At 35.8% G+C, this 15,204-nt stretch overlaps 1 protein-coding gene across 3 annotated transcripts in view; it reads left to right on the forward strand.

Annotated features, from left to right (window-relative positions):
* LOC138804773 (E3 ubiquitin-protein ligase RNF180) overlaps positions 1–15,204 on the forward strand; it is a 134,705-nt gene that overhangs the window by 31,538 nt on the left and 87,963 nt on the right. For 2 of the 3 annotated variants that reach the window (XM_069989203.1, XM_069989202.1), the window contains exons 1-2: positions 3,761–3,897; positions 6,067–7,023. In XM_069989203.1, the coding sequence (XP_069845304.1) occupies positions 3,850–3,897; positions 6,067–7,023 (1,005 nt within the window). In that variant the 5' untranslated portion in view covers positions 3,761–3,849. Of the gene's footprint in view, positions 1–3,760; positions 3,898–6,066; positions 7,024–15,204 lie in introns of those variants that run through there. The other variant, XM_069989204.1, reaches the window with a different exon arrangement.

Here is a 15,204-nt window from a genome sequence, read left to right on the forward strand (position 1 = left end):
TTTGGTGCCGATACTTGGGCTTGAGGTCAGGGCCTAGGCATTGTCTCTTAGTATTTTCACACAGGGATTAATTAGATGATGAGAATTAATTAGAGATGAGAATTTCATACTTTTCTTCCAGGGCTGGCTTTGAACTTTGATTCTGATTCTCAGATCTCAGCCACCTTAGTAGCTAGGATTACAGATCTGAGCCACCTGTGTATAACACCCAGGATTCTTTTTGTTCTTTGTTTTTTGTTTCTACCATATAGCTTGGATCATTCTTCTTGTTATTCTCATCTACTCTGTACTTGAATACAGTGTGAATTGTATTGAATACAGAGAAAAACCATGCTGTTTTAATCTTTCAAAAGTTCATTATAGGGGCTGGGAAGGTAGCTCAGTGGTAGAGTGCTTGCCTTGCATGCATGAGGCCCTGGGTTCAATTCCTTAGCACCACATAAATAGAAAAAGCCGGAAGTGGTATTGTGACTCAAGTGGTAGAGTGTTCGCCTTGAGCTGAGGAGCTGAGGGACAGTGCCCAGGCCCAGAGTTCAAGCCTTACAAGCAACCAAAAAAAAAAAATAGTTCATTATAACATCTGGCACACAAAGCTCCTCATCTATATCTTCTACTTCAACCATTGAGTCTTGTTTTAAAAAAACATGTTTTCTAGATGTTTTCTGCTTCAATAAAGTAGATTAGACAAGGTAACAATTATGCCATCTTCAAGCCAATAGTTTTATCCTTCTCAGCCTGGGTTTTCCCTTTATCATTGTAGCAGGAAACAGTCAGATAAACCCTTGCATGTATTCTTGGCACTTTTGTGAGGAGACATGTTAAGGAACCTTTAGGTGATTTAGCTAGAGATTAATCCTTGCTTTTCCTTTTTGTTCCCTGACCTTGCCTCCATTCAGCAATGTTCTCTGTGCATTTTGTGTACTTTCCTGACCCTCTCATATAGTTCTTAGCAAAAGTTGGGAAAGTTGTGTTCTTTGAAGAAAATTAAAAGTTCAGACATGATGTGTGAGACTACCATTTCTTGAGCCTACTAGAACCCTTTCCCAAGGACTTTCTGTTTCCCTCTAAAATGTGTTCAGCCCATGTTGAAAATACTTTAGAATTGGAAAAAATTCAAAATCTTTCTTTTTTCCCTTTTTTAAATCAAATTTATTTTAAACTAATACTTGAAAACAAAAAAAATTGTACATGTTCATAGGGCAACATGATTTTTCTATACATATATATTCTGTAATATTTAAGTCAGGTTAAACATGCCCCTTGAAATTTTATGACAGAAAGCATTCACAGTTATTACATTTCACAATGTATGGTACATTGTTGATTTCTGTGGTTACCTCACTTGGCACTGGTCAATAGCACATCAGAACTTCTTTCTCTTGTCTAGCTGTAACTTAATACTCACTGATCAGAGATTAGCCCTGATTATTATTCATTGTGTATGAAATATTGTTGGTGTACAGTATGAGAAATAATCTGTGAAAATAATAATAATAATGTGTACCAGTGGCTCATGCCTTTAATTGTAACTACTCAGGAAGCTGAAAATTGGAGGATTATGGTTCCAAGACAGTCTGTGCAGAAAAGTTCTAAAAACTCTGTCTCTAGTTAACTATCAAAATGTTTGACTAGAGGGATGGATTAAGTAGAAGAGCATCAGATATGAATAAGACAGCCTAGTAATAGGTCTAGGTCCCTGAGTTCAGCCCCAGCACACACACACACACACACACACACACACACACACACACACACACACACACACACCAAAGAAATGGTGAAATCTAGCCTAATGTAGAACAATAGGTGAACCATTTTTCTCCTTTTAATTTTAAATTTGTCTTCTTTGTAGATTTAGCCAATATACAAATAAACTATACTGAAGCTTTTTTAATACCTGGACTAAGATCTAATGATGGAAGAGATAAGCAGTGTAAGGATGTGTGTGTGTGTGTGTGTGTGTGTGTGTGTGTGTGTGTGTGTGTGTGTGAGAGAGAGAGAGAGAGAGAGAGAGAGTCCAACTTGGGAAATTGAGCCTAGAAATTCTGGGTGGCCTTGGCGCCATGACACAATCTAATGTGAATTGTTTAGGGAAGAATTCTTAAAGGAAGTCAGCTCTACTTCTTGTGTCACTTAGAATACAAACTTAATAGATAAGTGTGTTTAAAATTTTTCTTGTTACGTTGTTAACCTGGCTTTATTATAACTGCTTGAGAAATATGGGAAAACATTGTGTTTTGGTAAGTTGCACAGCTGTTCAGTGAAACATTTGATCCTGAGAAAGTATTAGTGGCTGGAATCATTGCCTTGTCCCTGTTCCTTTCAAAGAGTTCCTTCCAGTCACTTCATAGAGTGGAATTTTGTAGGCCCACAAAAGATTTCCTACCCTTAACCAATTATCTACCCAATTACAGGTAAAGAAATTGAGACCCAAAGAGGAAAATTAGCTGGCTTAAAATCACATATGTAGAAAAGATATACACATTGCTACTCTGGTCTGCCCAGTATCTTTCTGACTCTTGAGAAGCTATTTTATCTCTGTATCACATTTATTTCTCAAATCTACTTCAGAAAGATATCTCTGTTTAAATTTTCGTTGATCATGTACAGGTGAAGTCTAAGCAGCTTTTTTTCAGCCACTTACAAAATTGTTTCTATAAGGGAGATTCATAGATTCAAAAGACATATTCACAAGAGAAAATCATGCAGACCTATTTAACATAATTTTATGTGACAGAAAAGCCTTGGTAAGGAAATGAAACTCCACAGAAATATTTAAACCTGTGTGCTGTTATGTAGGAGAATGTTAACAGATGGTCATGAGGAAATACGAAAGGGAAGAGGTATTATCTTATGTTTGTAACAAATTTAGCATGCTCTGTCTGTTCAGAATATTCTCTGTGATAAGATTGTTACTTTCCTCCTGGCGTAAGTGGGGGTACCTCTCACAGGAGAGCATCATGGCCTACTTTAGAGAAGGTCAGAAATCTTTCCTTAGTTTTGTCCTGCTTCAGGGAAAAGGGCAGGAAGAAAGCCAGAAAGATCTCCCTGCTTCTGTTGCTTTCCAGTATGTTAATGTAGCATGTTTTGGGGTAGTGTTCTTTGAACCTCATTGTTTCTCTCCCCCATCTCCTCTATGTTTATTGATTATTATGATAGAGAACATGGCAGCTTCTTTATTTTGTCAGAAGTAGAATCTTGATGGAATCAGACTTTGAAGGTTTGGGGTCATTACCACAAATGGTACTTTTTTGTTTTACACACAAGAAAATAAAGAAAAGAAAAGAACGCACTTTACTAATAAATTTTAGACTTCATATGGTAATTTCAATAATTGGAACAGGTTGACTTTTATTTTATTTTTGCCAGTCCTGGGGCTTGAATTCAGGGTCTGGGAGATGTCCCTGAGCCTCTTTGTACTCAAGGATATTGCTCTACCACTTGAGCCATAGTACCACTTCCAGTTTTTTCTGGGAAGTTTATTGGAGTTAAGAGTCTCAGGAACTTTTCTGCTCTGGCTGGCTTTGGATCTCAGTCCTCAGATCTTACTCTCTCAAATCACTAGGATTACAGGCATGAGCCACTGGTGTCTGGCTGGCTTTTATTTTTAATTATAGGTAGTTCTTTCCTGTAATTTTTCTCAATCACTGTGGGTTTATTTTCGATCATCGAACAAGGGAAGGAGAGGACCTTGAATAGTTTTTTCTAGCAAAAATTGAATTTGTGTTTTTGAATGTTACTTATCGACCTGGTGAGACGACTTGGGAGGTGATCATTACTAACAGCGTTTGTTTGATATACCAGGAGAGACAGTCACTGGATGCCCAGCATAGCTGTCACCTGTGGCACATGAATGCAGAGGCCCTTCCAGAATGGATAACCTGCCTGGTACAAAGAGTAAGTTTCTTCATTTTGAGGTAAAGTAGGAATATACAACCACTGAAATATCTTTGTCCTCCTTTTAGAGCTTGTGTCTTTGATATGTTGTTTTCAAAACACATGAGCAGGGGCTGGGAAGGTGGCTTAGTGATAGAGCGCTTGCCTTGCATGCCTGAGGCCCTGGGTTTGATTCCTCAGCACCACATAAGAAAAAAGAAAAAAGCCGGAAGTGGCGCTGTGGCTCAAGTGGTAGAGCACTAGCCTTGAGCTGAAGAGCTGAGGGACAGTGCCCAGGCCCAGAGTTCAGGCCCCACAACTGGACCCAAACAACAACAACAAAAGACACATGAGCAGGGTGGTGACATCTGACTATACCTACTGGATTGTTCACTGTAACCGGGGCATTCGTGGCACTTTTCTGTCTCAGGTTTTGAACTTGGTGTTTTCTCTTCTTTAAATGTTCCTCCAATAGGTACACATCCAGTTCTCACATTTCTACATTTTTTTAAATTATTGAGACCTTGCCTAGCCAACTATCAACTGTCCCTTCTTACTTTATCCTTCTATCTTCCCCAATTTTATTATATACCTCTCTATACTCTCTAGACCATTTACACTGTAATACTCATTACTTGCAAATATACCCAAGCATGTATATGACACAATATATACTTCAATATACACGCATAAATACATTTATACCACACACATAACATATACACACAGAGATTACTTACTTTGTAAACCACTTAGTTACCATAGTAGGACTCAGAGAATTTTGTAGTTTGGTCATTAGTATATCCTCAGCACCTAGAATAGAGTCAAACATAAACATAATCTGTATAAGTAATAACTCTTACTAGTATAACCAAAATGAAAATACTAAAAAAAAAAAGAAAAGAAAATACTACATGTTAAGAAGTTGCATGTTTTTTCTCATATGTGGAAGCTAGAATTAGTTTATAAATATGTAAGTAAATGCTTTGAGTGGTATGCAAATATACATGTATTTATTACCTGAAACAGGCTAGATTTAGGGGAGAACTTAGAGTAATTTCTTAGAACGGCTAAATTGAAGTTCAACAAAATAAACACCAGGAAAGAGGTACTTGAAAGAGGTTGGGTGGTGGCAAGGGAAGGAGAGTAGATTAGTGAAGACAAGAAGAAGAAAAGAATACAGTTGTTTTCTCGTTTTTGTTTTTTTGTTTTAAAGCAGTGCATTTCCTGCAACATTAAGAAAAGTGTAGGATGGAATGGGTTGGGAAAGATAGGTGAAAATCTTGAAAGGGGTGACATTGATGAAGACCCATTGTATTCCTAACCTGCTTTGTTGTAAGAGCAAGAACTCATCTTGTTAATATGATAGTTACTTTCACACAATATAAAATGCCTTTTAGAAATTACATGGTTTTTGGAGAAATATAATTACTTTCTCCATTGAATAGCTTATATTTTGGTTTAAAAAATAGCCCTTAAGTTTTAGTAGATATCTCTGTATCCATTCTCACACTGTAATAATTTCTGGGAGAATGCCCAGTGTACAGCTGGTAAAGTGTCCTGAACTTTATAAGGCATATTAGAATACTACAGATACTCCATTTCCTTTGGGGAAAAGATAAGTTTAAGGAGAGTTCATCATTAATTTCTAACCCACGTCTGGAAAATGCACCATGTGATGTATGCAGTCAAGATCTTTGGGTTGCCTGTAAAAAGCCAGGAAGATCTTTATTCTGTTGGTTGGGAAGTTTCCCTCCCCCGTGCTTGGTATGCAAGAAGGGTATCAAAACAGACACTTTTCTGTGAGATTTTACTTGCAAATGAAGCTCTGTAGACTAATTTGCTTCCTAGTTTCATGGAGTATTTCTCTTCATTAGTTCACACTGTATCCATATTCAACCTATTGTTTAAGAGACACTCTTTTGGAAATTTTAGGCATATGGTTGGTTAGGCATGATTTGCAATATGTTATCATTCTAGAACGTTGTTTCTGCTTATCTCTATTAGAATGCTTGTTTCCATTTGCTGTTCTGTCTGCTAATCAGAAAACAGAAAGCTAGTCTTTTCTGTAGCATTAAAAACTTCCATGGGGTTGGCTTTTGTCTTTTCTTTTTTTCCCCCCTAAACTCACATTCTCTCTGGCTACGTTACAATGAAAGCATTGTCTTCCTTTTCTTTTATTACCTGTAGGCCCAGTGGACAGTTGGAAAACTGAATTGCCCTTTTTGTGGGGCTCGCTTAGGGGGCTTTAATTTTGTCAGCGCTCCAAAATGTTCCTGTGGCCAGCTTGCAGCTGTCCATCTCTCTAAGAGCCGGACTGATTATCAACCAGCACAGGCAGACGGACTAATGAGACCATCGCTGAAATCCATGTCACATCCCAGAGTTCAGTCAGGTTGTGACAAGAAAACTCTGCCAACAGGTGGTAGCTCCAAAACCAGAAACCATAAGCTTTTAAATATGGCCCAAAATAATAATGGTCTTGGAAGATTAACAGAAGCACTCTGCCTAGAGGTACGGGCCACATACTTTGAGATGAAGAATGAAAAACTGCTCTTCAAAACGTCAGATCCCAAATACCAGCGTTTTGTTCCCCAGCTGGTGACTGGCAGATGCACAAGAGCGTTTCATAGGAAATCACATAGTTTAGATTTGAACATCAGTGAGAAACGGACTTTATTACCCACTTTGTACCAAATACATAGTAAGATTACAGCTTACCCCAGGCTAAATGAAACACAGCCCATCGACCTTTCAGGACTGCCTTTACAGTCTAGTAAAAATAGCTGTTCTTTTCAGAATCCATCCCGTTTTGATCCTAATATGCTGCTTCAAAGGTTTTCAGTGGCTTCCCGTGAGACCCAGACACAAAGAGGAGAATTTCAGTGTGGACTAGAAGCTTCTTCAGTGTACTCTGACCACACTACTAATACCAGCAACCTGACTTTTGTGATGGATCTGCCCTCCACTGGGAGGAGCATGCTGGAGGCCTCAGAGCAAGAAGAACAGCTGTCTCCTCTGGACTTTCTGCATTCCGCCAGTTTTTCACTAGGCACCATTAACCAAAGGCTGAATAAAAGAGAAAGAAGCAAGTTGAGGAGTCTGAGAAGGAAGCAACGGAGGCATGAAAGATGGCTACAGAAGCAGGTAATGTTAATGTTATTTTAAAAAAGGAAAGAAAAAGAAATTTACTAACAATTCTGCATTTGTAAATAGTGGGGCTTGAAGCATACAGCTAACTTTGAACAACTATATTACAGAAACGCGGTTTTAATGTTGGAAGCGACAGTTTTCTCTAGGTACATTTAATAATCATGTATCCCTATTATAACTCGCAATGTGTAATCATTTCTGTGCTTCACATATGGTTAGAAACAACCTCTCTTGCTGTTTTTTAGTTTCCAATTTTGAGGTTTCAAGAGGGAACTAAACATGTCATGATATTGAGACTGGATGGCTTATTATAAATATTTTTAATTTATTACATGCTGTCCTGGCTTTGCAGCAATTTTAGGTTGAGTGGAAACAAATGTTTCTCTAAATCTAATCAACATTGTTCACTTTTCATCATGCTTATTTTAATCAGATATTTTCAGGGAACCTTATTTAATTATGTGCCTAGGGATACAGGTGTGATCATGAAAGTAATTGTGCCAAATTATAAATGTTACTCAAAGGATAATTTCCCCTTTCTGTGATTTTTGTAGGAGTGTTTGCTTCTCTATTATTTGAACTCTTGCACTTCCAGAGAATGAGCTCAGGGTTATGTGTGACAGACCAAGTAGTAAGTTTTAGATTCTACAGAAGCCAACTTACACACTGACTGAAGTGCTATGAATATTTGGAAGTTTGAGGACTTGTCTGTTTCTCAATAAACATTGCTTCGCAAACTTCGTTCTTACCTTCTTACCTGTTTCTTACTAATCAATGGTAGTTCTTGTTAATTTGTGTGTTGAATATTAACAATACCCAGAGACTTAAAATACATAAAGCAGCAATTTTGTCTAATAATTCACTGTAAGACAGCTGAGTGAATTTTTCCTGATATTATCCAAAACAAAAAACAGTGCAATGAATGCTTCAGTCAGATTTGGATATGTTTTACATATTTTAGTTAGATAGTATAGTATTATTAGAGATAATTGTGTCTTGTATTTTTGGCTGGTTAGTATAGGAGCACTTCAGTTTTAAAAAAATAAATGATGGTTAATGTGGTCAGTAGTTTTCAGAAATGAATATATTTTAGCATCATTAGATATAATATAATTGATTGAACCCATGAAATTCAAACTATTTGAGAAGTTGACTTCTACCTAAATAAGTTACAGATGATCATGTGTTGAGTATTCAGAAAAAAATAACTTAAAAACAGAGCCCCATTATAAAGGAGAAATATGAATTATCTTATAAATAGACATGTAAAAAAAGCATGAAAGCTATACTTACTCTATTCTGACAATATATGCAGATAACATCTTTGAAATTAAGTAAATGTGTTTAATTCTAGGGATAAATCCTTTTGAAAACCTCAACTGTATTAAAAACTATTTTAAAGCATAGAAATGTTCAGTTTACACAGTTTAGAGGATGACAATAGCAAAGGGAAATTTTTAATAGATAACATTATTTTTATTCATTCATATACCTATAATTTGACCAATCTGCTTAGCTAATTAATTTTTTGTGAACATTTATTGAATGTTTGTTTAGGATACCAGTGCATTGCTTAATGATTTCACTATAGATTTTGTGTTTGCTGTTGTTGTTTTGTTTTTTGGTGGTGCTAGGGATTGAACTCAGGGTTTTGTGCATCCTAAGTAAATGCTCTACTGTTGAGCCACATCTCTAGCCCCAGATTCTACCCCTTTTACATGAGAAGACAAACAATAGTTACCATAAGTTTTGATCATCTTTAATGTTTCATTGTTTAATGGAAACAAAAATTAGCTATTCTTAAAACAGGTTTTGTGGCTTTTCGCTATTCAGTTTTTACTTTCTCATCTATTCTGGAAACCACCCTTGCCAGTACAGTTTGTGAATGTTCTCTGCCATTCTGTAGGTTGTGTCTACATCCTGCTGATTGTTTCCTTTACGGTACAAAAGCTACTGAGCCTGATACACTCCCATCTGTCTAGATTTTTTTTTTTGTATTTTCTGTGCTTTGAGAATCTTATTCCAAAAATGTCTGCTCATTCCGATGTCCTCGAATGTTTCTCCTATGCTTTCTCTCAGTAGTTTCAGGCCTAGCTTTAAAAGTCTTTCATCCATTTTGAGTTGATTTTTGAAACTGTTAGAGAAAGGGTCTAATTTTGCCCGGTGCCGGTGGTTCACACCTGTAATCCTAGCTACTCAGGAGGCTGAGATCTGAGGATCACGGTGCAATGCTACCCAGGGCAAGAAAGTCCATGAGACTCTCTTATCTCCAATAAACCATTAGAAAACCAGAAATGGCGCTGTGGCTCAAGTGATAGAGCATTAGCCTTGAGTTCAAGAGTGCAGAGACAGTACCCAAGCCCAGAGTTTAAGCCCCACAACCAACAAAAAAAGAAAGAAAGAAAGAAAAGAAATGAAAAGGGTCTCATTTTATTCTTTTATACTGTGGGTGTCAGATTTGCCCAGCACTACTTACTGATCTTTCCCTAATGTGTGTATTGTCACCTTTGTTAAAGATCCATTGACTGTCAATGTATTGGTTAATATGTATGTCTCAATTCTATTTGTGTATTTGTTCTTTTTTATATATACATTTTTATTGTAAATACTGTACAGAGGGCTTACACTTACATGAGGAAGGTATTTAGTACATTTCCTATCCAGCATTATTGCCTCCTCCTTTGTTTTACCCCTACCATCCCCCGCATCCCCCAGTTCTTTTCAACATAGTGTTTTGTACATCTCATTGTTACAATGGTCAACCTGTAATCCCTATTTAAGCATTTTGTTTTTTCCCTTCCCCTCCCCAAATTAGAAAAGTGTATATACAAGATACAGGGCACTGAAATCAAATACAGTGAAAACGAGTTATAAGTGGGGGAGGAACATACAAAAGAAACAAAAAAATCACATAGTACATTATAAGTACATTAAGAAGAACAGCGACAAAGATAAAACCTCTTGTGTCCCTATCTTGGGGTTCATTTCGCAGCAATCTCACTTTTGGGCATTTACCCAAATGATCACAAACAAGGCTATACTAAAGCTACCAGCACAACTATGTTTGTTGCAGCATTATTTACCATGTCTACTTGTTCTTACAACACGTTGCTTTATTAGAGCTTTGTATATATTTTGAAGTGAGGTCACATAATGCCTTTTACTTTGATTTTTTTTGGTTCAAGATGGTTTTGGTGTGTGTGTGTGTGTGTGTGTGTGTGTGTGTGTGTGTGTGTGTGTGTGTGTGTGTGTGTGTGTGTCTGTGTGTGTCTGTGTGTGTGTGTCTGTGTGTGTGTGTCTGTGTGTGTGTGTCTGTGTGTGTCTGTGTGTGTGTCTGTGTGTCTGTGTGTGTGTGTGTGTGTGTGTGTGTGTGTGTGTTTCTGCAAATTTTAAGGTATTTTCTACTTCTGGGAAAAATATTATTGGTACTTTAATAGGTATTACATATATTTGGTACTGTACTGGGATTTGAACTCAGGACCTGTGCTCTTGCTTAGCTTTTTCACTCAAGGATGGTACTCAACCACTTTAACCATATTTCCTCTTCCTCTTCCAGTTTTTTGTTAAGAATTGGAAGATAAGAGTTTCTCAGATTTATCTGCCAAGGCTGACTTCAAATGATAATCTCAGCCTCCTGAAAGGCTAGGATTACAAGGATGAGCCATCAATGCCCTAAATATTGACATTTTAATCCTCTCTTTCAATCTATGAACACAGGCTGTCTTTTCATGTTCTCATGTGATCATCAACTTTATGTTTTATAGTTTTTGTTGTGGGGAGCATATTAATTTTTTATTTTTTAAAAATTATCAGAAAGTTTATTGTTTCATACATAAACAGTTTTGACACAGGATGACTCAGTACAATCAGAGCTTAAATTCTTTTCTATTTTTTTCCCTCAGTACTGAGGTTGGAACTAGCCTTGTGCTTACTAGCCAGGTGCTCTTGAGCTACAATCTTACACTTTTTGCTTTAGTTGTATTTTAAATAGTCTTTCATTTATACCCAGCTCCAGTTTGAACTATGACTCTTCTATTTATATTTTCTGATAGCTGGGATGATGGGAGCACATTGTTTAATTTTACTAAAACATGATTACAGTTTACTGAATTGATTTCATGGCCAACTATTGAATTATGACTCATAATTGATTTAAAAAAAACCCTATACTACAAAACAGTGAAACACTGGTAAACCAAGATACCTGGAGACTTTCTGTCCGAAAGTGGATGTTCTGTGGAAGTGTTTTGATAGGCTTAAGCAATTTCTTTTTCTTGCTTTAACAATAATTTTGTTGTTATTAGTAAAGTGTTGTACAGAGGAGTTACCATTTCATAAGTCATGTAATGAGTTCATTTCTTTTTAGACCATGTCACCCTTTCCTTTGCTTTCCTCCTGTTTACTCCTCCCCTCCCTGCTCACAGTTGTATAATTCATTTTCCATAGGATGTATACTTAATTTGCATCGATAATATTTTAAAATTCAGATAACTAGTCAGATTTTCTGACTGTTACTTGGCATTTTATTTCTCTAGACCTCACTTAGCTTTTTCTGCTCACAGCTGACTTTGTACCTCTTGATCCATGTCTCCTCTGCCAGCTTTTTGCTGGTTAATTGAACTGTTAAGTTTGTTTGCCCAGGCTGGCTTCCGATTGTGATTCTCAGATCTTAGCTTACTGAGTAGGTGGGAGTGTAGATGTGAGTCGCTGGCACCTGCCTTATTTGACCTTTTAAATGAATTTTTGTGTAAGAGATGTAATTTAAAAATACATTCTCTGAGTCCATAGCTTCTCTTTTTCATTGTCTTGATTTTTTTACGGAAGAGCTAAGTTATTCAATTTTAAAGAAGTCTAATTTCTCAAAAAGAAAAATTAAAGAATCCTGTTTTTAGTGTTATTTCTAAGAAGGATAAACATATATAAACACATATAGGATTATATAAGAGAGAGAGAGTTTGTAATTGTGGGACCATTTGAGAGGATTTAGGACAGTAGCAAAGAGAACATGAGAGTGAACAAAAGCAGAATATATTGCATCTGCGAATGAATGTGGCAGAACCCAGCTCATTGCAAGTACTGGAGATGGGGAAAGAGTAAGGGAATCAATTTGATTAAAGTACTGTAGATACATTCATGAAATATCTTGGTGAAACCTCTTTGTATAATTAACACTTAAAAAATGAATGATGGGAATGTAAAACAGGTTCTGTTTCAGGGTATGGGAGGTAGTGGGAGGGGGAGGGGAGAACAGAGAGGCTGAAAATGGTTGAAATACTTTATGTACACATGTGAAATGGAATAATAAAGCTTGTTGAGATTGGCTTTGGGAGCAGGCAGAGGGATGAGAGAGAGCGATTGAGTGGGTGAGCACATATGCATTTATGCATTTATGGACATGTCAAAATGGAACCTCCTTGTACAACTAATGTACAACTGATAGCAAAACTATGGGGAAAGTATTTTCTCCTTTTGTTTTTCTTAAAAAGTTTATGTTTTACATTGATAGTTTTGATTTTTTTATTGTGAAAATACTGTACAGAGGGGTTACAATTACATGGGCAAGATAATGAGTACATTTCTTATCAAGCATTGTAGCCTCCTCCTTTGTTTCTCCTTCCCATCCCCCCCTGATTTATTTTAAGTGACTTGACTTTTTTGATATTTTAAAAATAAAAAAGTTGAAGTCCACGTCCAGTTGTTGGAGCATCATTTATCAAAAACACACTTTTCTCCTTGGAAATACTTTTGCAACCTTCACAAAAATCAATTGGATATCTTACCACTTTTCTGATAACCCATTTACTTTTTGTTATAGTTAAGTCATGAAAGAGTATATGTGAATCTAACTTCACTGTTCTTTTTCAAAATGTGTTAGCTGTTCTAATACCTTTTATTCTCCATGTAGAAGTGTGTTAGTTACAAAAATGTCCTTATGTGGTGCTGAGGAATCGAACCCAGGGCCTCATGCATTGCAAGGCAAGCGCTCTACCACTGAGCCACCTTCCCAGCCATAAGGTTTTGATTGAAATTATGATACAGTCTTTCCTTTATTTTATTGTGGTGTATGATTTCTTTTACCAATGTTGCACAGATTTTAGTATTCAGAACCTGCGTGTGGTGATGGACATTACTATTTATTACTTTTGAAAAAATTTAAGATTGTACATATTTTATTTTAAAATACTGGTTATGTATCTGTGATAAGTACAGGTTTATGATACCTTTTGTCATATTAATCCTCAAATACTAATATATTGACCTGAAATTTTCTGGATATTTTTTATTTTATTTATTTCTGTCATTATGTGACCTCAGTATCAAGGCAGTACTAGTCTTATAAAATGAGTTATTTCTTTCCTCTTCTATTTTCTGGAAAATACTGTGGAGAACTAATACTATTTTATTTAAATATTTGTGACTAAAATTACCTGCTTAGAGATTTCTTTGTTAGAAAGTATTAACTGTGAATTCAGTATCTTGAATAATTATAGAACAATCCAGGGAATCAATTTCATAATAGTAAGTTTTGATATTTTGTTGTTTTCAAGGACTTATTTATGTTGCCAAAATTATATGTATAGCAATGATATTAGTACTTTATTATCCTTTTAATGTCTGTTAAATCTGTAATGATATCCTCTTTTCAATCCTGATAATAGCAATTTCTGTTCGCTTCCCTTTTCTTCATCCTCTTGCTCTTCCTCCTCCTCTTTCTTTTTGTTCTTCTTCTCTCCTTCCTCTTCCAGGAAGAAGCTATCAATTTTATAATCATAAAACAAAACAACAATGAAAACTTAGCTGTTGGTGTCAATTGTTTCTGTTGTTTTGTGATTTCACAGGCCATTGATTCCTGCTCTTTATAATTGACTGTCTTCATTTTGAATTTTCCTGGCCTTTTCCAAATTTTATTGGTTTGAGATCTTACTTTTTTATCATGTAAACATTTGGCACTATAAATCTCCTTTACTACTTTAACTAAAAAGTATAAAATTTATTCTGCTCTAGTGTTATTTTTATACAGTTCAAACTGCTTTGTAGTTTTCTTTGGCCTACCTAGTTTGCGTAGTATCAGCATGAAGAAGCAGAAATACCAAAATTTTCAGAGGATTACTCAAAATATAATCCTGGTGCATATAATCCTGTTTTAAGAAGTAGTGAAGCTACCAGTAGTATGGATGTATTATATTTCTATTTCTATTCAAATAGCATTTTAACTCCTATGTTGACATTTGTGTACCATGGTCCTGTTTTTTTTTTTTTTGCTTTTATTTTTTTAATTTTTTTTTAATTTAATTTTATTTTATTTGTGAACATACTGTACAGAGGAGTCCATGGTCCTGTTTAATATGAATAAAAGAAAATGTTTCTTTGAAGACTAGAGAAAACTATTGTTAAAAAAGAGGTTCATGTGTTTTAAAATTATTGAACTTTACATCAGAGATCATAAATCTCTAATTCACTATGATAATTCCAATACATCTTTATCATTGTAAGCTTAATGAGTTAAGATTAAAAATGTTGGTTAGGAACTGATAAATTTAGAATAAATTATACTAAAGAGCTTCTTACTCAGATTTATCTAGGAAAAATATACATGTTCCATAAAAGTACTAATTTCTTTTTCATGAATTTGAACAGATGAATCACTTTAAGTTTTTCACAGATTTTGAAGGAATCCACTCGATCTCTTATTACCCTAATACATTGTCTTAAAATATATATAAATTATGCTGCAAATATCTTTGGCTGTTTGTAATTTACATTTTTTCATTTTTTTGTCTGTTGCAAAGCTTGAACTCTGGGCCTGGGCTCTGTCTCTCAGCTCTTCAGCCTAAGGCTAGCATTCTACCACTTGAGCCACAGAGCTACTTCTGGTTTTCTGAGTGGTTTATTGGAGATAAGAGTCTCAGGGACTTTTCCTGCCCTGGCTGGCTTTGAACCTCGATCCTCAGATCTCAGCCTCCTGAGTAGCTAGGATTACAGGCGTGAGCCACGGTGCCTGGCTGTAATTTAAAATTTTAATAATGATCCAAATATTCAAATCATTCTGTGTTTATTTTCTTTTTCCTCAAGCAGAAAATTAATCATTTGGTGAAACAAAAAGTTTCAAGAATGAAACTGTGATACTTTTAATGTAATGATAGGGATTTCTGATGCTTTTATTAAACATGGGCA

This window comes from Dipodomys merriami, unplaced genomic scaffold (genome assembly GCF_024711535.1).
Source record: "Dipodomys merriami isolate MVZ:Mamm:240054 unplaced genomic scaffold, mDipMer1.0.p SCAF_372, whole genome shotgun sequence".
NCBI lineage: Eukaryota > Metazoa > Chordata > Mammalia > Rodentia > Heteromyidae > Dipodomys > Dipodomys merriami.